This window comes from Geotrypetes seraphini, chromosome 7 (genome assembly GCF_902459505.1).
Source record: "Geotrypetes seraphini chromosome 7, aGeoSer1.1, whole genome shotgun sequence".
NCBI classification, from domain to species: Eukaryota; Metazoa; Chordata; class Amphibia; order Gymnophiona; family Dermophiidae; genus Geotrypetes; species Geotrypetes seraphini.
The window spans coordinates 88,757,927-88,780,210 of record NC_047090.1 but is presented as its reverse complement, the minus strand read 5'-3'; the positions used below and the strand labels follow the sequence as shown (position 1 = coordinate 88,780,210).

General features: G+C 44.4%; 1 protein-coding gene across 2 annotated transcripts in view; it reads right to left on the bottom strand.

Annotated features, from left to right (window-relative positions):
- The window catches only part of EGLN3 (egl-9 family hypoxia inducible factor 3), a 57,289-nt gene that overhangs the window by 3,827 nt on the left and 31,178 nt on the right, over positions 1–22,284 (bottom strand). For both annotated transcript variants that reach the window (XM_033950874.1, XM_033950872.1), the window contains exons 2-3: positions 9,241–9,360; positions 1,196–1,332 (exon numbers count right to left, since the gene is read on the bottom strand). In XM_033950874.1, the coding sequence (XP_033806765.1) occupies positions 1,196–1,332; positions 9,241–9,360 (257 nt within the window). The remainder of the gene's footprint in view (positions 1–1,195; positions 1,333–9,240; positions 9,361–22,284) is intronic.

Genomic DNA, 22,284 nt, shown 5'->3' with positions numbered 1-22,284 from the left:
GCGCTCTGCTCTTGGCAATGGGAGGAGTCCATATAATGTACAGAGTTTCCCTGTTGCTATGACATCAGAGGCCTGTTTGCTGAATTTCTGCACTTTGAAAGATTCAGTGAAAGCAGAAATCCCCTTCCTCACATTCTCCCCCTGCCACAATTGGATGGGTCCCCATATCCACCTGTAAGGCAAGTGAGAAGGGGAAGGGAGAAGCAGCTTGTCTCTCTCTGGTTAATAGTTTTGTGGGAGCTGGCAGAGAATGTCTCTAAGTAGCTTGCTTCCTCTATACATATAACTCCAGGCATCAGTGTCCAAGAACCCTGAATATTCTGGTAAAAGGGGAAATTTATATTTGTCCTATTTACCTGATAGTGTTTTTCTGGCCTGCCTCCTGTGCACATAACCAGCCACAGGGTACCATAGGAGGCCAGGGGTTACACCAAAATTCAGGGTCCGATGCAGAAAGCTAGTGCTGTTGGAAGCGTGTGATTAGTACATCAGTGTAATGCAGAAAAGGAGTATGTGTGGAAGCTAACCCTGCGCAAATCCCCCAGTTAGACACCAGTGCACACCAAATTAAAATGGAAAAAAAAAATCTGGCTATTTGCTGTCATGCCCTGATGCAGAGAACTGCTGTAGAAGACTTTTAGCATATAAGGGTTAGCTCATTCTTCTGCAGCAGTTGGCAGAATAGCTAAAAGTCTCATCATCCCCCAATCACCCACCTCAAACAGGTTTCCCCATGCCCCAATCCCCCCTCCCCCCCCCCCCACACACACACTCCTAAAGAGACCTACCTTCCAAAGATTCACTACTCAATCCCTCCATCCCTTCCAACACTTCCCAAAAAATCCCTAGAAGCCTAGAGGATCCCTGCCCCGTTCCCTGACACCCTAAAAATATCCCTGGTATACTAGTGGAACCTAATCCATCATCTCTCAGGTTCCCCAGGCCTCTCCCCTCAAGCTCTTCTGGATACCTTTAACAAGAAAAGGGACAATGTTCACTTGCACTTCCTCTGCACCTCCTTCTTCTAATATGGTGTCTCCATTTAATAAAATGCTGACCTCCATCAATTGAATATTATCCCATGGACTCTTTCTCATAGGGCAATTTTCAATCAAGTCTCCTCAAGACCAGAATACCACAAGGATATTCATTCAGCACAGCACCCCCAGGTGTCATTCAGGATATGTGCACTTACCTGGTTGCATAGGAAGGCTGCACTTCATGTGGATTTCTTCGATCAGACCAGAAGAAGAGCAATCTATCAAAGAGTGGCTCCACGTCAGCTACATAAGACTTCCCATCAGGAAATATTCTTAGCACCCCTCCATGTACCTGGAAAGCAGAATGCAGGGTCAATACCCCAGTGATACACGGAATCTAAGATATCTACATATTGGGACAGGTCAAATGGCATTTTTGTTCTACAGATTAGCATATCATGTGCTCTCAGTCACCCAGCAACTTCATCTGGGATACAAAATGAGGCTTCAATGTTTGAAAAATCCACAGAAATTACAAATGTGTTGGCTTCAGTTGCAGTCACTTACTCTGTCTTCAGCATGTATTTGCTATCATTCAACTTTTGATTGCCAAATTGTATATGTAGTAATATCAGGATGAGAAAAAATGTCTCAAAAAACTAACAAGCCAGTTATAAATGTTATTCAGCTGCTGGTGTACAAACCACTGGCTTAACTGTATCTTTTTTAAAACTACAGTGGTGCCTCGCATAACGGACGCCTCGCACAGCGAACGCTGCGCACAACGAACTTTATGTCTTGATCCGTACAACGAACTTCGTTTCACACAACGAAGTCGCCCGAGCTGCATCCTTCCGCGCAGGCACTGCGCTTAACTGCCCTCTCTCCGCCTGGTTCCCTCTTGCCCCCCCGACTCCCCGACACGATCGGGGCAAGAGGGAGCTCAAGCCCTCTTGCCCCCCCCGACTCCCCGACACGATCGGGGCAAGAGGGAGCTCAAGCCCTCTTGCCCCCCCGACTCCCCGACACGATCGGGGCAAAAGGGAGCCCAAGCCCTCTTGCCCCGCCGATTCCCCAACTCCCCGACAATATCGGGCCAGGAGGGAGCCCAAGTCCTCCTGGCCACGGCGACCCCCTAACCCCACCCTGCACTACATTACGGGCAGGAGGGATCCCAGGCCCTCCTGCCCTCGACGCAAACCCCCCTCCCCCCAACGACCGCCCCCCCCCAAGAACCTCCGACCGCCCCCCCAGCTGACCCGCGACCCCCCTGGCCGACCCCCACGACACCCCCAACCCCCTTCCCCGTACCTTTCTGTAGTTGGCCGGACAGACGGGAGCCAAACCCGCCTGTCCGGCAGGCAGCCATCGACGGAATGAGGCAGGATTGGCCCATCCGTCCCAAAGCTCCGCCTACTGGTGGGGCCTAAGGCGCCTGGGCCAATCAGAATAGGCCCGGGAGCCTTAGGTCCCTCCTGGGGGCGGGGCCTGAGGCACATGGGCCCAACCCGACCATGTGCCTCAGGCCCTGCCCCCAGGAGGGACCTAAGGCTCCCGGGCCTATTCTGATTGGCCCAGGCGCCTTAGGCCCCACCAGTAGGCGGAGCTTTGGGACGGATGGGCCAATCCGGCCTCATTCCGTCGATGGCTGCCTGCCGGACAGGCGGGTTTGGCTCCCGTCTGTCCGGCCAACTACAGAAAGGTACGGGGAAGGGGGTTGGGGGTGTCGTGGGGGTCGGCCAGGGGGGTCGCGGGTCGGCTGGGGGGGCGGTCGGAGGTTCTTGGGGGGGGCGGTCGTTGGGGGGAGGGGGGGTTTGCGTCGAGGGCAGGAGGGCCTGGGATCCCTCCTGCCCGTAATGTAGTGCAGGGTGGGGTTAGGGGGTCGCCGTGGCCAGGAGGACTTGGGCTCCCTCCTGGCCCGATATTGTCGGGGAGTTGGGGAATCGGCGGGGCAAGAGGGCTTGGGCTCCCTTTTGCCCCGATCGTGTCGGGGAGTCGGGGGGGCAAGAGGGCTTGAGCTCCCTCTTGCCCCGATCGTGTCGGGGAGTCGGGGGGGGCAAGAGGGCTTGAGCTCCCTCTTGCCCCGATCGTGTCGGGGAGTCGGGGGGGGCAAGAGGGCTTGAGCTCCCTCTTGCCCCGATCGTGTCGGGGAGTCGGGGGGGCAAGAGGGCTTGAGCTCCCTCTTGCCCCGATCGTGTCGGGGGTGCCAGGGACCACACGGAGTCACCCACCGTACCACCCGATTTGGGTAAGCGCAGGTATCGGTGGGTGGCTTATTTGCGGGGGGGGGTGCCTTATTTTACATTTTTTTCTAAAAAGGGGGGGCTGTCTTATTTGATGGCCCTGCCTTATCATCGGGGAAACACGGTAGAAAAAAAATAAAAATGAACAGTTAAGTCCCAGTTTTTGCCGCTGAGACTCTGCCCTCTCACTGTAAAATTAGACTCTACTTAGTCTGTCTTTAAATTTAAAAAATGTGTGTTGTTTTAAAAAACAATTATGTTTTTAGATGTATCTAAATAAAAATAATAACCAAAAATTTATCTTTTTTTATGTCATCTTAGCATATTTTATGCTACAGAACGAATTATTTTTTTTAACATGTATTGTTATGGGAAAACGCGTTTCACACAACGAACGTTTCACATAACAAACTTGCTCCTGGAACGGATTAAGTTCGTTGTGTGAGGCACCACTGTATATGGATATGAATGGACTGAAAATCTGTTTGAACAGCCTGATCCTGTTCATTTAATGAAGGAATGGTAGAGAAATTATCCAGATAACAGTGATAAGAAATGAACTAAGGAAGTTTAACTAGCAATCAAGGGATATGGTTTCAAAGCAGAAATATGCAGAGTTGTTCATTTGCGGTGACAAAATCCAAAGGGGTAATGGTCAGGGTGGGGAGGTGAGGATTGATGCCCCCCAAAGGGCTATTATGGAAAGCCATATGTTAGAGATGTGTGCTGATGGGTAACACGAATGTAATAAGACAGTGTTGCCCACTATTGCATTAGACTAATCAAATGTAAATTTGAAGCAAGCAAAATTTGTGTGCTAATCAAGATAAGCTTACAAGATGCATGCACAGAGTTCTGCATGATGTTAGCTAGTAACCTGTGGTCCTGGGGGGGAGGGGCTGAGCACAAAGTAGGGAGGGCACAAAATTTCTCCCCCCACATGCTGCTTCAAATATCTGAGCTGCTGGGGTCCCCAAGCACTGCCAGCGGAAGCACTCCTCCACCTGCAGCCTGCATGTTTCATAGGACTTCCTCCTACCCTGTGTATTCTTGATTTTTGCTATAAAAACTTTTACAGAACAAGTGTAAACTGTGTGCAGGTATTTGTGTGCTATTGAGACTGGCTCTATAAGTCTATTTTATAAAAGGTATATGGATGTCATGTTGTCTTTATAACATAGGCAATTTTGGGAATTTCTCACATGGGTTTCCTGTTGTAAAAAAAGAAAAAAAATCAAGCCCCAAAAGCCTTATGAGATGAAACATAAGGACCTAACGCAACCTAGAAAAAAGGAAGACTAGGGTAAACAGTAAACATTCAAATGTCACAAGCGCAAATGTTCTTGAGTAGAAAGGATGTTCCAGAACAAGAGGATATAGGTAGAGAATCGTATATCACCTGTGCAGGACTTATATTCAGGGGCATTTACAATATATTCACTACTACTACTAATCATTTTCTAAGTGCACATGTTCAGTTACAGAATAGCCTTTCAACCCCTAAACTGTACCTGAGGGAATGGTACAGTTTAGGGGGGTGAAGAATTTTTGTGTATGAAAAAGGAGCGGGACTTGGGTGTGATAGTATGTGATGATCTTAAGGTGGCCAAACAGGTTGAAAAGGCGACAGCAAAAGCCAAAAGGATGGTTGGATGCACAGGGAGAGGAATGGCCAGTAGGAAAAAGAAGAAATTGATGCCCCTGTATAAGACTCTGGTGAGACCTCATTTAGAATATTGTGTACAATTCTGGAGACCGCACCTTCAAAAAGATATAAACAGGATGGAGTTGATCCAGAGGAAGGCAACTAAAATGGTCGGTGGTCTTCAGCATAAGGCATATGGGGACAGACTTAAAGATATCAATAGGTGTACTTTAGTGGAAAAGTGGGAGAGGGAAGATATGATAGAGATGTTTAAATACCTACGTAATGTAAATGCGCATGAGTCGAGTCTCTTTCATTTGAAAGGAAATTGCAATGAGAGGGCATAGGATGAAGTTAAGAGATGATAGGCTCCGGAGTAATATAAGGAAATACTTTTTTAAAGGAAGGGTGGTAGATGCATGGAATATTATCCCAATAGACGCGGTAGAGACAAATGACCATTTTCTATAAACGGCGTCAAATTTAGGCGCCTCTAGGTGTCTTAATTGTGGCCGCCTAGTGATGCCTATGTTTGGGATCCGTGCCAAACTTAATTTTTATGGTCATTTATGCATATATTGGCTACTATATACTGGCATCAACTTTATACAATTACCCCTGGGAAGGACCATGCTAAGATTGGGCACCCACATTCCAAAACCATTTGCACAATAAATATTAGGAGTGGAGGAGTAGCCTAGTGTCCCGGCCGGCTCTGAGCCTCCCGTCCCCTCCCCAACCCATTGCAGGCCTCCCCCAAGCCTGCCTTGATCCCTTGTGGTTAGACCCTAGTGGTTAGAGCAGTTGCCTCGGCACCCTGAGGTTGCAAGTTTGATTCCCACTTAACACTTTATTGCCCCAGGTACAAAATAAGTACCTACCTAAAATATGTACACCGTTTTGATTGTAACCACACAGAAAAAGTGGTATATCATATCATACGCCCTTTACCCATTAGCATTTTTTGGGATAAGTGTACACTTATATGCATAAGAGATGGAAAATTAAGCACTACTCTGTAAGGGCATGGAAATGTGGCATAGCGCAGAAATATGAGAGAGGTATTCACAGGGGCAAAGCATGGGAAGGACATGGGCAGTGCTCTCATTTATGTGCACAACAGAACACTGTAAATTAAACACGCCCTTCCCGCATTTGCATGGCAGCAGTTATGCCAGGCCTATGGCTGGTATAACTTCAGGCGTGTAAATGAGAGGTGCTCCAGATGGCATTATAGAATAGGCTTTCACTACATGGCATCAGGGCACCTGCACCACCCAAATACAGAACTGCCTTGATAGTGTGCAATTATATGACATGCTCAGCTAGGTCACAACTTGATATAAGAAGACAAGAATAGCCATACTGGGGCAGACCAGTGGTCCACCCAGCCCAGTATGCTACTTCCAACAGTGGCCAATCCAGGTCACAAGTACACGGCAGAATCCCAAATAGTAGCAAGATTTTTTTGTAATTGTATGTTTGATTTTATTATGTTTTTATTGTACCCTGCGCAGAACTGTAGGAATGCTGGAGGTAATAAATTATTAAACCACTTTGTCACCTCTTTGTCTCCAACTACCGCTGAAATGCTTTCATGTTTCCCTTATAATAATAATAATAACAGTTTATATACCGCAGGACCGTGAAGTTCTACGCGGTTTACAATGATTAAAAATAGTACAAATTGAGTGGAATTGACAAGCTAATACTAGTGAATCGTGGCTCTAGGGATCAGTTAAGTGGGAAAGATTGTATAAATCAGTTGCCAAAGTAGTTCAGGAACAGATATGTTTTTAGGTGTTTCCTAAATTCCCCGTAAGTATTAGCTAGCATAAATAATTGTTCCTGGTCTTTACCCCATAATGCTGCTTGATATGACAGCAGATGTTGGTGGTGACTTTTGAATTTACATCCTTTAACCGGTGGAGATACAAAATTCAAGTGTGAGCTTTTCTTATGTTTGTTGGTTGGGAAGGAAAAAAGGTCAGTTATATATTTAGGGGCTAAGCCGAACAATGCCTTAAAGCAGAAACATCCAAACTTAAACTTCACACGTGCCTCCATCTGCAACCAATGCAGGAGTCGGTAAGAAGGAGATACGTGGTCAAACTTTTTCAACCCAAAAATCAGTCTGACCACTGCATTTTTTGCCTATTTGCTTATTTCTGATTTGAGGAAGAAGGGGTTACCTTCAAAAGCTAATCATAAATTTAAAAAAGGTATTACATTTTTTCTTTTATGTTTCTGCCTTATTTCTACATATTACCCTAAATCAGGGGTAGGGAACTCCGGTCCTCGAGAGCCATGTTCCAGTCGGGTTTTCAGGATTTCCCCAATGAATATGCATTGAAAGCAGTGCATGCAAATAGATCTCATGCATTTTCATTGGGGAAATCCTGAAAACCCGACTGGAATACGGCTCTTGAGGACCGGAGTTCCCTACCCCTGCCCTAAATAAATAAATAAACAAAGCAAATAAGCATGCTCAGGGAGTCCCGGAATCGGCATCTGGAGGAAGGCTCTTAGTCTATCAGTATGTACGAATCCTTCTCAGGCTATCTACTTCATTTATTTCCATGTATGGGCACAGAAGCCCAAGTGCCAACATGTACTACAGTGATAGCTTTATACAAAGCCTCTCTGTGCAATACAGGAAAAGATAAAAACTCCCAGGTAAAGGAGTTTTAAGCCGGTTAGTTGGCTAATGGTCAAACACTTACTCATTGAGACAGTACAACACTGCTGTTCAATCACTGGAGAGACAGTGAAGGAAGCAGAAGAGAACTAGTGATAGAATGTGCAATTTTGGACAAAGAGATTCAGCACACATGGGTGGACAGACTCCGCTACCGTGTTTCCCCGAAAATAAGAGAGTGTCTTATATTAATTTTGGGCCCAAAAAAGACACTAAGGCTTATTTTCGAGGTAGGTCTTATTTTTTTCATGTACATGATCATCTCTCCCTTCCTCTCCTTCACCCCAGTTCTTCTTTCCTTTCTCTTCCCCACATGTGCAGCATCTTTTCTCCCTTCTCACCCATCCCCTTATACCGTATACTCCATTTAGGACACTCACATCAACAGAAAAGCATCTTTTGACTATCCCCTCCCTAAAAGTTATAGGCACTAGGAGATCTACTATTTTATTATTTCAGTTATAGCTCCTCAGCTCTGAAATAATTTACCAAATTATTGCATGGGGAAACCTCGTTAGAAAAATTCAAAGACTTTTTAAAAATGTTTTCTGTATAAGGATGCATTTGAGATATAGACAAGATAACCAGTCTACATTTAAAATTGTATATTTTATATCCTAACATCCAATTTTAATCAGTCCTCATTTATAGGACTTAATTTTTTTTTCTCTCTTTCCTTCCTTATTTTTCACTTTTGCCCCACCCCCCGATGTGTTATTCATAATTGTTCTCTTTTTGCTTTAACGATTGCAGTTCATCCCCCTTTCCTTTTGTATCTGTACTGAATTTTGTATGTATATATTATTTTGTATTAAGCTGCCATATGGTTTTTCGCCTATTTTAAATTTGTACTACGCTTTGAAATATTTGACATTGTGTGCACATCAAATTTTAATAAAACTTGAAACTTGTGCCTTCCCTCTGCAGCATCTTTCTATCCCTCCCATTCCCTTGTGCAGCAAAACCTTACACTGTGCACAGCATCTTTCTATCCCTCCCTCCCTCCCTCCCATCCCTCGTGCAGCAGAACCCTTGCATAGCTTCTATCCCTCCCTTCTGTGCAAAACCCTTGAGCAGCCCCCGCTCCCACCAAACAGCCGAACCCTGCTGACCCTCCCATCTTTCCATCTCTCCCTCCCACCAGAACCCCGCTGACTGCAAGACCTACATACCTCCCTCCAAAGAGCAGCATCGGCAGCACTCTAAACAGGCTGCTTCGCAGTCTTCTCCCGCTGGGGCCTTCCGTGCGCCGCATTACTGATGACATCATCACTAATGTGGCAGAAGGAATGCCCCAGCAGGAGAAGGCCATGAAGCAGCTTGTTTAGAGTGCTGCTGACGCTGCTCTTTGTAGGTCTCATGGTCAGAGGGTCGGCGGGATACAGACAGGAGGGAGAAATGGAAAGATGGGAGGGTCAGCGAGGGTTCAGCTGCGTGGTGGGGGCAGGGAGAAGTGCTGCTGCCGGCGAATCCAGGAACATTCAGGTTAGACTTCCAAGGACTAGGGCTTACTTTTGGAGAAGGGCATCTTGCTAGGGCTTATTTTTAGGGAAACATGGTAGAATAACAGCATAGAACAAGGAAGTGTCAGGAAAACTTAGGTTAGTTAGACTAACTGGTCACTTGCCCAAGGGCCAGGCACAATTGGAGACATTGTAGCACATGGGCTCCTACCTTAGAATCCCAGTTCTTGTTCAGATAGTAAATGCAGGTGATGCAGCGTCCATCGCCATTTGGGTTGTCTACGTGTCTCACGTACCCTGATCCATTCCCAGGGTAACAGGCCACCATTGCCTGGATAAAACAAAAATAGCAGCAACAATTCAGTTTCAGGTATTAGAACTAGTCTCAGGTTGAGCTGTTTTTATTTCCAGGCTGTGCTTGAGGTATTATATTCACTCACAAAGCACACAGAACAAGCACACAGAACAAGTGTCGTTGGCCACCAAAATGGAATGAGGAAGCAATTTTATTGGTGACCTGATACAGCTCATGTTTTGGTGTAAAGTTTGCATCAGGGGTCATTCTGTAACAGAAGACTCAGTTGTACTGTTTCTTAAGTCAGCTCGATTAAAATATCAGTCCATAAATCTTTTGCATAAAATAGCTCTGAGTGTGTTTCTTGTAATTAGTTACAATTGGTACAATAAGAATGCCAGATTGATATTTAAAATGCGAGTACCACAATGTGAAAGGCTGCCATGAGGGGGCAGGTGCAAGAGGGCTGTGCTCCTGCCCCCGAAGATCCCCGCTGGACCATCAGGTTATGTACCGCATATACTTGAATAGAAACTAATCTGAATATAAACCGATATGACATTTGTTTCCCACAAAAAGGGGGGGAAAGGTTGATTCGTGTATAAACTGAGGGTTTATATTCAAGTATAGGTACTGGTAGTCCAGTGGTAAGCCAAGACAGAAGCAAACCCTCCTTGTCCTATCCTGGTTGGCTCTGAGCCTCCCGCCCCCTCCCCGACTCATTGCAGACCTCCCCTAGGCTTGCCTTGAACCCTGGTGGTGAGTCGGAACAGAAGTGACCCCTCCCATGTCCTGTCCTGGCCAGCTCTGTACCCACTGCCCTCTCCCTGACCCGTTGCAGGCCTCCCTCGGACCTGCCTTGAGCTCTGGTGGTCCAGCGATGAGCCAGGATAGGAGCGACCCCTTCAACCTTCATTGACTGCACCCTCCTTCTAATGATGTGCACAGGTATTTACATACACATCTGTGCAACTATTTATCTTGTGTATATGCATGCAGAGAACACCCACCAAGAGCAGGCACCATGCCAACTGCATCCTGTGTCGTCTCAGCTCATTGTTGCTACCAGATATTTTTAATAAGAATCCAGGCCTTGCTCACTAGTGGCAGGAAACTGTAGTCTTATGCCTGTTTTCAGGATACCACACTGCAGTAATCTGCCCAGCATTCAGGGCTGGCGGGCTTGGGTGCATTTTTAGAGGGCCTCGTGGGAATCCCAAAATTGAACCAGCCCATCCCTCCTCTGTAGTCATTCCAAACAAAAACCATTCTCCACCTCCTGGGATAAGGTTTCAATTAATGTGTACTATGCAATCATCTCTGCCACTACAACGGAACTGCTCAAAATATAAACCATGTATATGAAGAAAACAAAGGCTAATCCTGACAGCCTGACTGATTATTTATAACGCAATCCTACTGCCTTACTGAACTGCACTAATGCTGTAAATCATCGGGTGAGTTCAGAGTCTCCTGCAAATTCACAATGCACTTGATATAGGTCAATGTTCAGACAGGATAGTCAGCATTATTTTTTCAAATGCCGGTCATGATGGCCAAGAAAATCTGATGTTCAGCGCTGATAACCAGATAGCTAACCAGATGAAGTTAACATGGCTTTTTTGTTGGTCTAACTTTATCCAGATAATTATTAAATATCACCACAAGCCAGATAACTTTGAGGACTGTTCTTGTTCTGTCCACGAACCAGCCTAGCAGCAGGTTGGTCCACAATGATTTTTTATGGCATTTTCCATATAAAGTTGCTGAAAATCGATGACTGGCCTTGGTCAGCGGCACTTATGATAAGTGCTTTTGACTACTGGTCCATTACAGAGATGAGATGTTACCCAGTTCCAGGCTGAAGGTTTTGAGGCAGCTCTGGATTTCTAACTACCCCATCAGGATGCATTATGGGATCTTCAACACTGATTTCAATGGGCAGAATGAGGTACTACAAATCCCACAGTGCTTTGGGATTTAAGTCCAAAACCAGGACTAGAAAGACAGTCTTCAGCCTGGAACTGAGTAACTTGGCATTTCTGCTATTATAAATCCTGTAATACCAGTTAAATTTTATCATCTCTCAGAAAGACATGCATGAGAGAGAGAAAGAAAGATAGAAAACAGAGAGTAGGTTTAAATGGTCAATGTATTCAAAGGAGGCCTACAGCCTGGATGCCCTAAGTCAGCCCACCCTTACTATCAGAAGCTAAGAAGGGTCAGGCCTGGCCAGTACCTGGATGGGAGACCACCTGGGAATACCAGGTGCTGTAGGCCAAGGGGCCCCATGTTGAGCAGCAACATAGTAGAGCCACACACTGCATAGAAGAAGGCAATGGCAAACCACTGCTGTACTCTGCCATGAAACATCACAGGGTGGATTCCTGTGTGCATGTTGCTATGAGTCAGTAGCATAATCCATCTATCCATTCTCAATGGAGAAGGGTAAATAGTGGGGTTCACCAAAATTATATATAGGATGAGAAAGAACATATATTCATTTCAAAAAATACTCTTCTCAAATGTCATACAACACACGGGGATCTGAGGCTCAGCTAGATAGTAACCAAACAGGAATTAAGTTTATGAGCTATTCATAGTGGATTTACACCTCTGGATATCTTGGACTAAGAAAATTGAAATGACATTTGAGAAGGGTATTTTTTGAAATAAATAGTGGGGTTCCCCAGGGGTCTGCACTTGGCCCACTGCTTTTTAACATATTTATCAGTGATCTAGAGATGGGAATAACTAGTGAGATAATTACATTTTCTGATGACACAAAGTTATTCAAAGTTGTTAAATCGCAAGAGGATTGTAAAAAAATTCCAAAAGGACCTTGTGAGACTGGGCGATTGGGCATCAAAAGAGCAGAAGACATTTAAAGTGAGCAAGTACAAAGTGATGCATGTGGGAAAGAGAAACCAGAACTATAGGAGTCACTGCCCAGAAAAAGGATCTAGGTGTTATCATTGAGGATACATTGAAACTCTCAGCTCAGTGTGCAGCGGAGGCTAAAAAAAACCCCAACAAATAGAATGTTAGGAATTATCAGAAAAGGAATGGAAAACAAAGATGAAAATGTTATAATGCCTTTGTATCGTTCTATGGTACAGCTGCACCTCAAATACTGTGTACAATTCTGGTTGCCATATCTCAAAAAAGATAAAGCAGAATCTGAAAAAGTACAGAGAAGGGCAACAAAAATGATAAAAGAGATGAGATGACTTCCGAATGAGGAAAGGTTAAAGCGGCTAGGGCTCTTCAGCTTGGAGAAGAGATGGATCAGCGGAGATATGATTGAGGTCTATAAAATACTAAGTGGAGAGGAAAGGATAGATATGAATCGCTTGTTTACTGTTTCCAAAAATGCTAGGTCTAGGGGGCATAGGATGAAGCTACTAAGTAATAGATTTAAAATAAACTGGAGAAAATAATTTTTTACACAACATGTAATTCAACATTGGGATTCGTTGCCAGAGAATGTAGTGAAATCAGTTAGCATAGCAGGATTTTTAAAAGGTTTGGATAATTTCCAAAAGGAGATGTCCATAGGTCATTATCGAGATGGCTCGAGGAAATCCACTGCGTACCTGCGACTGCAGTTTCAGCAGACACAGCTCTAAACGAAACATTGCTCCTTGATTGGTACTGAAGCAAACCCCCAGATATTCCAGAGTCTGTGTGAGCCTCAGATGACTTTTGGACAGATCGATCACCCAGCTGAGAGAGCAAAGAACCTCTATGACCTGAGATGTGGAAACTTGACTCTCTAATTCAGAGGAAGCCCTCATTAACCAGTCATCCAGAGAGGGATGAACCCTGATGCCTTCTCTCGGCAGGAAGGTGGCCACCGTTACCATTATGTTGGAGAATCTCCTGGGAGCTGTCGCCAAGCCAAACAGCATGGCTCAAAATAGAAAGTGGTGCCCTAGGACCACAAAGCGCAGGAACCACTGATGAGGGGGCCAAATTGGGACATGCAAGTATGCCTCCTTGAGGTCCAGAGCCATCAAAATCTCCCCAGGTTGCACCATTGCAATCACTAACCGCAAGATCTCCATGCAAAACCACTTGATGGACAGACACTGGTTGATACACTTGAGGTCTAGAACTGGATGGAATGGGAATGACAAAATAAACGGAGTACTTGCCCCAGTCCTTTTCACTATAAAAAACCAGTACAAGTGCTTCCAAGGTCTGCAACTCACTCAGCGTGGACAGTACAGCATCCCATTTTCACAGGGCAAGACAAGTCGATTACAAAAAGGAATCTATGACTAGAAAGGCAGGCTCTAATTTGTAGCCATCTTTGATAATCTCTAGCACCCAATGGTCTGATGTTAGTTTAGCCCATTCTCTGTAAAAAAAAAAAAAATTGCCACATGACCCCCCCCCCCCCACCCCCAGAGTCTCTGGATAATGGGCCACTCAAGGAGCTGGAGCTGAGTAGGAGGACTAAGAGGGGCCATTGAAGCAACAAGAACTGGTGCTGGGAGAATCAGAATCTTTGAAAGGTCTGGGAATGTTCTAGATGGTATTTTCTAGAATCCCGCAGCCAATGCCGCTCCTGAACCTGCCTTCCAGCTGTCATAGGGCAATCCTCAGGAAGGCCCTGGTATTTGGAGTCACCCAGCTCCCTGATCAGTTTCTTTAAGTCCTCCCCAAAGAGAAGGTGTCCTTAGAACAAAAGCTTGATCAACTAGAGTTTGGAAGCCGGGTTGGTGGTCCAATGTCGCAATCATAAATTACAAGCCATAATGGCTAAAGCCATTTGTATAGCAGAAGCGAAGACTAGGTCCTATAGGGAGTCTGCCAAATAGGCCAGACCCCTCTCCATAGCAGGAAGATTCATAAATGCAGGGGAGTCCAACTCTCCTGCGGTGTCTGTCGACTGTTGGACCTAGGAGAGACATGCGCATGCTGTATACGAGCTGCAGACAGCCACCTGGAGAGACAGAGCTGCCACCTTAAAGGAGATCCTGAGTGACCTTCAGGGCTACCCTACCCTCTACTGGAATTGTAGTTTTCTTAGTTACAGTGGCCACTTTTGGCCATTTAAGTTTATCCATTTCCTCCTGAGGAAGAGGATAGAGACCTGCATCTGGAGGCATCCACCATATGGAAATCAACTCGTGGATAGCCTCCTGAACTGGAAAGGACTTAGAAGATCCCCTGATGCTAGCCAACTTAGGGTTAGAGAAAGTTGGATTAGCCGAGTCAGAGGAAGAAATGTTAAGCACCTCCAGGGAACTAACAATGAATGAAGGCAATTCTTCCTTCCAGAGGGAGCTCGCCATCCTCCAAAGCATCCAAAACAGACATGGATTGCGACATAACAAAACTCTTGACTGGCCCTATATAGTCAGAAAGCCATATGGAGGAAGAGCTCTGCTGGGCGCCTATGTTCCCCTCCAATCTGCGGCGTTTAGATGCAGAATCCCCAGGGGTGGATTGCAGCGGAAACATTGAAGGAAAGGGAGGAATTGGATTGTTTGAGCAGAAAGATCTGGTGCATTAGGAGCACAAACACCAGAGAAAATATCTAGGGTGCCTCAGAAGCTGCCTGCAATGCTGATCCGGTGAGAAGACCTGGCACCTCTCTGAAAGAAACCTGGGCAGACCCTGAAGAGAGAGAACTATCCTGCTGATTCAGCAGCTGGCCAAGCACGATAACCACAGGTTCCTCTGAGATTCCTGTAGAAAAAATGGCCCTTTTTTTTTTTTTTTTTTTAAACAAGCAGGCTGGAATCGAGGAATGAATTGAGACTCCCCTACACAGAAATGGAAAGGGTAGCAAGCCTCAGTCATAAGCGGTGGGTGGAAGCAAAGTTCATATATTTTTTTTAAGGTTGCAGACCACAAACTTCAGCAATGCGAAGAGGCAGGTCAGGCCGCAGTAGCCGTAGGTAAAAGAATAAAGCTACCAGTGCACTGACGCTGAATAGACAGAGGAGCAAAACACTTACCCCTGCCACCTGCTTCAAGCACAGGCCCTCCCTGATGTCTGCAGGAAGAACAGGAACTCTGAGGATTTCACCCTGCTAAGGTACAGGTTCTCCCAGACCTGCAAGAAGGGTTGCCCAAGTGCTGGCTCACCACGGTTTGCTGCCAGTCAATCCGCTGTACTCCCTTGCCTTTTTTTTTTTTTAACAGCACATAAAAAATAAAAAAAAGCTGAGGGAGGCCGTGTCCTCTCTCTATTATTTATTTATTTTTAATCCAGAGGAGAGAGGAGGGACAGTATCCCAAACCTGAACCCCAGCTCACTGAATTAATTTCTAAAACAGGAGCACAGGCAGAAGATATTCATTCGCCTACTGGAGATAGAAAATACTAAGTGGCCAGGGAGCATGCCATCCTATATCACAGAGGACAGCTCAATGCTCTCTATCTCCCCATGCTGGTGGATGGATACAACCCATTTGTCTGAAGACAGGGAAACACTAGCCTACGGATTTAACAAGAGCTCAAAGGATAGCTTCATCTTGATTGATGTCAAGTACTTCGATTTGAGTTTTCCCTCACACAAATACCAGAAAACTTTCCCCTCTGCCCAGAAGTGAAAGTGTTGGGTTGTTTGGGGTTTTTTTGCTTCCATAACAAAACCAGATCTGGATCAACCATCCAACTATGTGAATTACGGCTTTTCGTTGTGAATCTTCAAGTTGAACTAACCCATCCCCAACCACATCAAGTATGTGACATCACTGGCAGAACAACTGCCAACATGGCTGCTCCCAAAGGAGCATAAGAAAAACAGGACAGCACATGGCAAATTAACTAATTTAACGGATGTGCAATGCAAATTACAAAAACACTGGCCAAAGATCCCCTTGTGAACAAGGAACCATCCTGACACCTTCTTTCAGCCAAAACTTTCCACTCTGTACGATCAGACTCTGGGGACGAGACTAGCAGAAATGAAATATCCTCTTTCCTGGCACGGTGACTGCTGGAACAAAGCCCTGAACAATGAGAGGAAATTATTCTGATCCTCCTAGGCCTGTTGAAATCATATCGAGTTTCATCAGTGTGCGTCTGGAACAGCTTCACCTCAGCAAGGCCTCAGGCTGTCAACACGATATGTGACATTCACAAGAGACACCGAAGGATGAGCAGCATAGCTCTGGCAAGCAAACCTCCCCCTACAACAGAAGATGTTCATAGTGGGATTGATGCATTGGCTGAACGCTGCTAAGATAAAGCAAGCAGCTCAAAACGTATTGGAGAGTGCAAGTTTATATGCCCTGAAGAAACGTTTTTTACTGTGAAACGTCGGCTTCTATTTAAATTTAATTCCTTACGACTTAGAGGCAATAACTGTTTTAGTCCTGCACTAACTGTGGCACTGGCACACCCCCTATGGAAGTTTTTTAGCCAATGATGTGGGTGGAGGAGGTTTGAGCGTTCAAGCTCTACCTTAAAGAAAACCTGAGGCTTTTTCTTCCGTGGGAATAGTGTTCTCAGCTAAAAGAGTAGTTTTTATTCTTAGGATAATTAAACTCAAAAATCATGACCTTCCCACAACAATCCCACAAACATAGGATTACCAGACATCCGGATTTCCCCAGACATGTTCTCCTTTTGGGAACATGTCTGGAGGTCTGGACAGGTTTTCAAAACATGGCACTTTGCCTGGGTTTTGAAAAGCTTCCGACATCGAGACGGCATCCGCAAACTCGCAAATGTACGCAGTGATGTCACGTGCCATGTGCGATGTCATCCCAACGCACAAACAGGTTAAGGGGGGTTGGGTGGGGTGGGGCGGGATAGGGCATGATGCGGGCAGAACTGGGCGGGCCTGGGGACGTGGCCATGGGTCTAGATTTTCCTATGAGAAAATCTGGTAACCCTACACAAAAAACATATAACTGGATATCATAATAAGGGCTATTTCCAAAAGTAATAAATCCAGGTAAATAGGCTCTTTAACAATTGCTTACACTTTGCTGTCAAGATCCCTAGGTTTGCTCTCACGGCAGCTGCTCTTAGTCAGGCCTATTAGTTAGGCTGGCTTTGGATTGCTGCCACTTGCCCTGCTCTGCACTCCAGGCACAAAGAACCAGATTCAGTAAATGGTGCCAAAATAATTTGCACTCAGCGCTATCCTATAAAGGACACTGGGCTTAGTACATATTCCAATGCTCAACTTTGTGCAGCAGGGCTTATACCAACTGAAACCCGGAGTAAATCCTGGTGTGCAGCTTGGGTACAAAGCACCCAAACTCTATAATTCAATAATAGATTGCTAATGGCTCATTAACTAATTTATTTGCATGCAGATCTCAGGATCGCGCACAATTCTGGGCTCCAGAATTTGGCCAGCATGTATAGAATCTGGAAGGAAAATGCCAGAGTTCATGCTCCATGCGAGACTATCATGACTAGAGAATGACATGGGGACAAATTTTTCCCCATCCCCCGCAGAAACTCATTTTCCTGTCCTGGCGAGTTATTTTCCTGTCCTTGTCCCTGTCTTGTCCTTGTCCATTCCTGCAAGCTCCATCCTCATCTGCACAAGCCTCAAACACTTTAAAATCATAAGTGTTCGAGGTTTGGACAGTTAAGGCAGAGCTTACAGGAATGGGGCAGGGACAGCGACCCAACTCATGGGGATAGGACAGGGTAATTGAATTCCGGCAGGGATGGAGAAAACTTGTCCCCGTGTCATTCTCTAATCGGGACCCTAAATAGCATATAATCTTCAACTACAATATACTTGGAAGGTTTTGGTGCTTATTTTAGAAGCACATTTTGGGTTTCAGAGTCCATGGATGTGAAAATTCCAATTTTTCAAAGGTGGGATATGAAAAAACAGAAGGAAAGACAGAACAGAGGTGAAGAACCACAACAAGAAATATAGAAAAAGAGCAGATCCAAGGATAATAAATGAATGTAGTAATATCTTTATCAGATATAAGTATCAAAAAACTGACATGGCCATGTTTTGATACATCTTTATCAGGGGCAAAAGTAGAAACAAGAAATGATAACACACATATAAATGCCACAGTAAGGCCCTCTTTTAATAAGCTGCGGTCAAAGTTTCTACTGCAGCCTAAGGTGTTAAATGGTCTGATGCTCAATTCTATGAGTATCGGAGCAGCATTGGAGCATTTAGCGCTCTGGGCCACGGTAGAAACCTCTACCGCAGCTTAGTAAAAGGGGGGGAGGGGTTTAACAGCAAAAAACAATAATTACATATAAATATGCATAAAAAGTAAATAGTAACTTTGCAAGTGGCTTACTAACGTCCAAAAAATGGGGGAAAGAAAATGATAAAATGTAAAATAATTCTTATTAAAAGAACACCTTAAAATCAATTTCCTGATTAAGACCTTGGAGGATCATGGTATCCATTTTATGAAAATAAAACGCTCTTACTGTAAAATCTTCCTATTAATGTCATCTTTCCTCCAATGGTTAAAAAAAAAAAAAAAAAAAGCTTGAAATCTTCAAACCAATGCCCCACAGTGAGGGTGTGTTGGACCAGGGGGTTTATTATTAAGTCATGCTTAATGCAGCTTCTCTGTTCAATGTTATGTGAGGATAATATTTAGCCAGCGGCACTCTGGCAGGGCCTCTTTTGTCTAAAACATTTGAATTGCATCAATTTGCCTCTATTGCTGGAATGCTAGAAGAACATTAAACGTACAGTCACAAACATACTATATGAGGTGTCAAGAGACATAACGGGCTGCAAAAACTTGCCTGTAAATATGGGGAATGGTTCTAACAGGAAACTGAGAGCCAAGACAATATTCGTAGGTCTGCCATGTGGCAATTCTAGAGACTTATGAATTTTAGGTAAAACATAGATCATTGGTGTAATAGCATACTTTCAAAAAATCAGTTTCCTTCATTGTGAGAATGAAGTCAAGCCCTGATGTAACTACACAGATAATGTCTCTGTTGGATCCCTGCTTAAAGTTTCATAAAACTCATTTGTCTCATTATTTCATATACGTAATACACTTCTCCCTCCGCATTCGCGGTTTCAGGAATCACGGTTTCGATTATTCACGGTTTTTAGCTTGCTGGTTCCTCCCCCAAATTACATCAGCTTGCATAGAGAGATCGCTGATTCCCAGCACTTCCTGCACCGCGTTTTGCCTCTCCTTCAGGAACAGGCCGGGTCTCCCACCATGTTATTCGCGGTTTCACCATATTCACGATGGTTTTAATAGAAAACAGCAAATAACATATGAAGAAGTTATTTGCGATTTTTCTGTATTTGCGGTTCTGTTAATCCCCTATCACAACCAATACGGAGGGAGAAGTGTATATACTATCCATCCCAACTACAGCCCTACTCCTATCAGCAGGTTAAATTGATAAAAGGCCAATTTGTCTGCTAAACTTAGCTAGCCAGCCTTTAAAATTTTGCTGGCTAAGTGTTATTGAACCGGCCAGGAGCCATTCCTGGCCAGTTAAATAGTATTGACTATCAGGTGGTCAATAATTAGCTGGTTCGCATGCATTTGCATATTTTGCATCTCATTTCTACGCAGCCTGTTGTGACTCATAGTTATCACTGTGATACAGTAATTTAAGTCACGTTAGTGCCTTTTAGCACATGTTAAAATGCAAATAATGTGACTAAGCCCTAACACAGCTTGATAACTTCCAACCAAAAAGTGGTTAATAAATCAAAATCAGTCAGTCAATGAATAAATATATAGAAGAGACAAGTTAACCGGAATTACTGTAGTAAGTTCCCAGATCCACACAGACAGACCTTTAATTCGTTTTCTATCCCGTCCTCCCCAAAGAGGTTAACACAGTGTACTCAAACTCAAACCCTTTGCAGGGCCACATTTTGGATTTGTAGGTACTTGTAGGGCCTCAGAAGAAAATAGTTAATGTCTTATTAAAGAAATGACAATTTTGCAACCGGAAACAGGAAGCACTTTTAAAACAGATCTAACTTCAAATGTCTAAATGACGCCCTGGAAGTCTTCAGAAAGGTTTCATTATCCCTTCAAGATGTCCAAGTCCTAAGGCCGCCCTAATCCCACCCAAAACATGCCTCTATATCTCCCCTGAAAATTTAGATGTACTGGAAGAAAAATTACCTGCAAGATGTTTAAAATGTCTGTTTCGAAAATCAGTTCTTGGACGTTATGGCGATTAAAACATCCAAGTGCCACTTTATACCTTTTTTTTGGTTGTCTTTCTGTTTGAAAATGAGCCCCTTACTGTCTCTTATTTAGGGGGTACATATTCAGTCATTTCTGGAAGTAAAACAGAGATTTACCTATACAAATAGGCTTTTGTAAAACTGCCCTCCCTATATGCAGGTAAAAATACCCACATTATTTCATTGTGTATATACTTTTATCTGCTGTGAGACTGAGGACATTCTTGGGGCATGTGTTCAAACTACATGCATATAATTTGAAAAATGTATCCACACAAATTTTAGATGCAAATATACAGGACAGTACCACATATGCACCCTATGTGACTGCTCAGGGCCCCAACAACGAAAACACCAAAAACTTCCACATGAAACAGGTAAAAGCCACAAACAAAGAAAAACTGTGGAAACAATGTTCTTGATAAAAAGTTTAAATAAATGTTCTTCACAGATAAAAGCGATGCAGGCAATACAAAATCAATTCAAATGATAGACAGCAAAGACTGGGGGTGCGGACCCGACACAGTCCATGTTTCGGTTAAAAAACCGTCCTCTGGGGTCCTATGAAAATATGTGTTTGCGTGATTATGGGTTAACACAAAATTTGTGAAAGCTTGATGGTGCAAAAGTGAACACAGAGCTTGTGGAAGCATGATAGATGTGTGATAGGAGTGATATTGGTGAAATAAAACATGAGATGGGCCATGTGAATGTGGACTAATTAACCCCCTCCTTTATGAACGCATAGCGCGGGTTTTAGCACCGGCAGAGGTGGTAACCGCTCCGATGCTCATAGGAATTCTATAAGCGTCGGAGCAGTTACCACCGCTGCTGGCATTAAAGCCTGCGCTATGCGTTCGTAAAAGAGGGGGATAAGTGAAAAAGTGTAAAGGATGAAAAATATCTACTAAAAAGGTGTTCACCTGTGCATAATCGTGCATACACATATTTCCATAGGACCTCAGTAGCGATTTTTCAACTGAAACACAGACTGTGTCAGGTACGCACGCCCAGTCTTTGCTGTCTATCATTTGGATTGATTTTGTATTGCCTGCATCGCTTTTATCTGTGAAGAACATTTGTTATTAAAACTTTTTATCAAGAACATCGTTTCCACAGTTTTTCTTTGTTTGTGGGTTTTGCCTGTTTCCTGTGGAAGTTTTTGGTGTTTTCGTTGTTGGGGCCCTGAGCAGTCACACAGGGTGCATATGTGGTACTGTCCTGTATATTTGCATCTAATTTGTGTGGATACATTTTTCAAATTATATGCATGTAGTTTGAACACATGTCCCAGGAATGTCAGTCCCACAGCAGATAAAAGTATACACACAATGAAACAATATGGGTGCTTTTACCTGCATATAGGGAGGGCAGTTTTATAAAAGCCTATTTCTATAGGTAAATCTCTGTTCTACTTCCAGAAATGACTGAATATGTATCCCCTAAATAAGGGGCTCGTTTTCAAAACGGAAAGACAACCAAAAAAGGCATAAAGTGGCACTTGGATGTTTTAATCGCCAGAACGTCCAAGAGCTGATTTTCAAAAAAGACATTTTAAACATCTTGCAGGCCATTTTTCTTCACCAGCATGCTGGCAGTCCGCCTCCTTCCCTCCCCCATGTCCTTCCACATCATGTAAGAAAGGGGAAAGATGAACAGTTAGGGGATAATAGTACAGGGCAGAGGGTGAAGATAAGAAGAAGGAGATGGACTAAAGCTAAGGGGGGACAGGTTTAGGACAAATGTCAGGAAGTTCTGCTTCACGCAACGAGTGGTAGAAACCTGGAATGCTCTCCCAGAAGAGGTAATTGCGG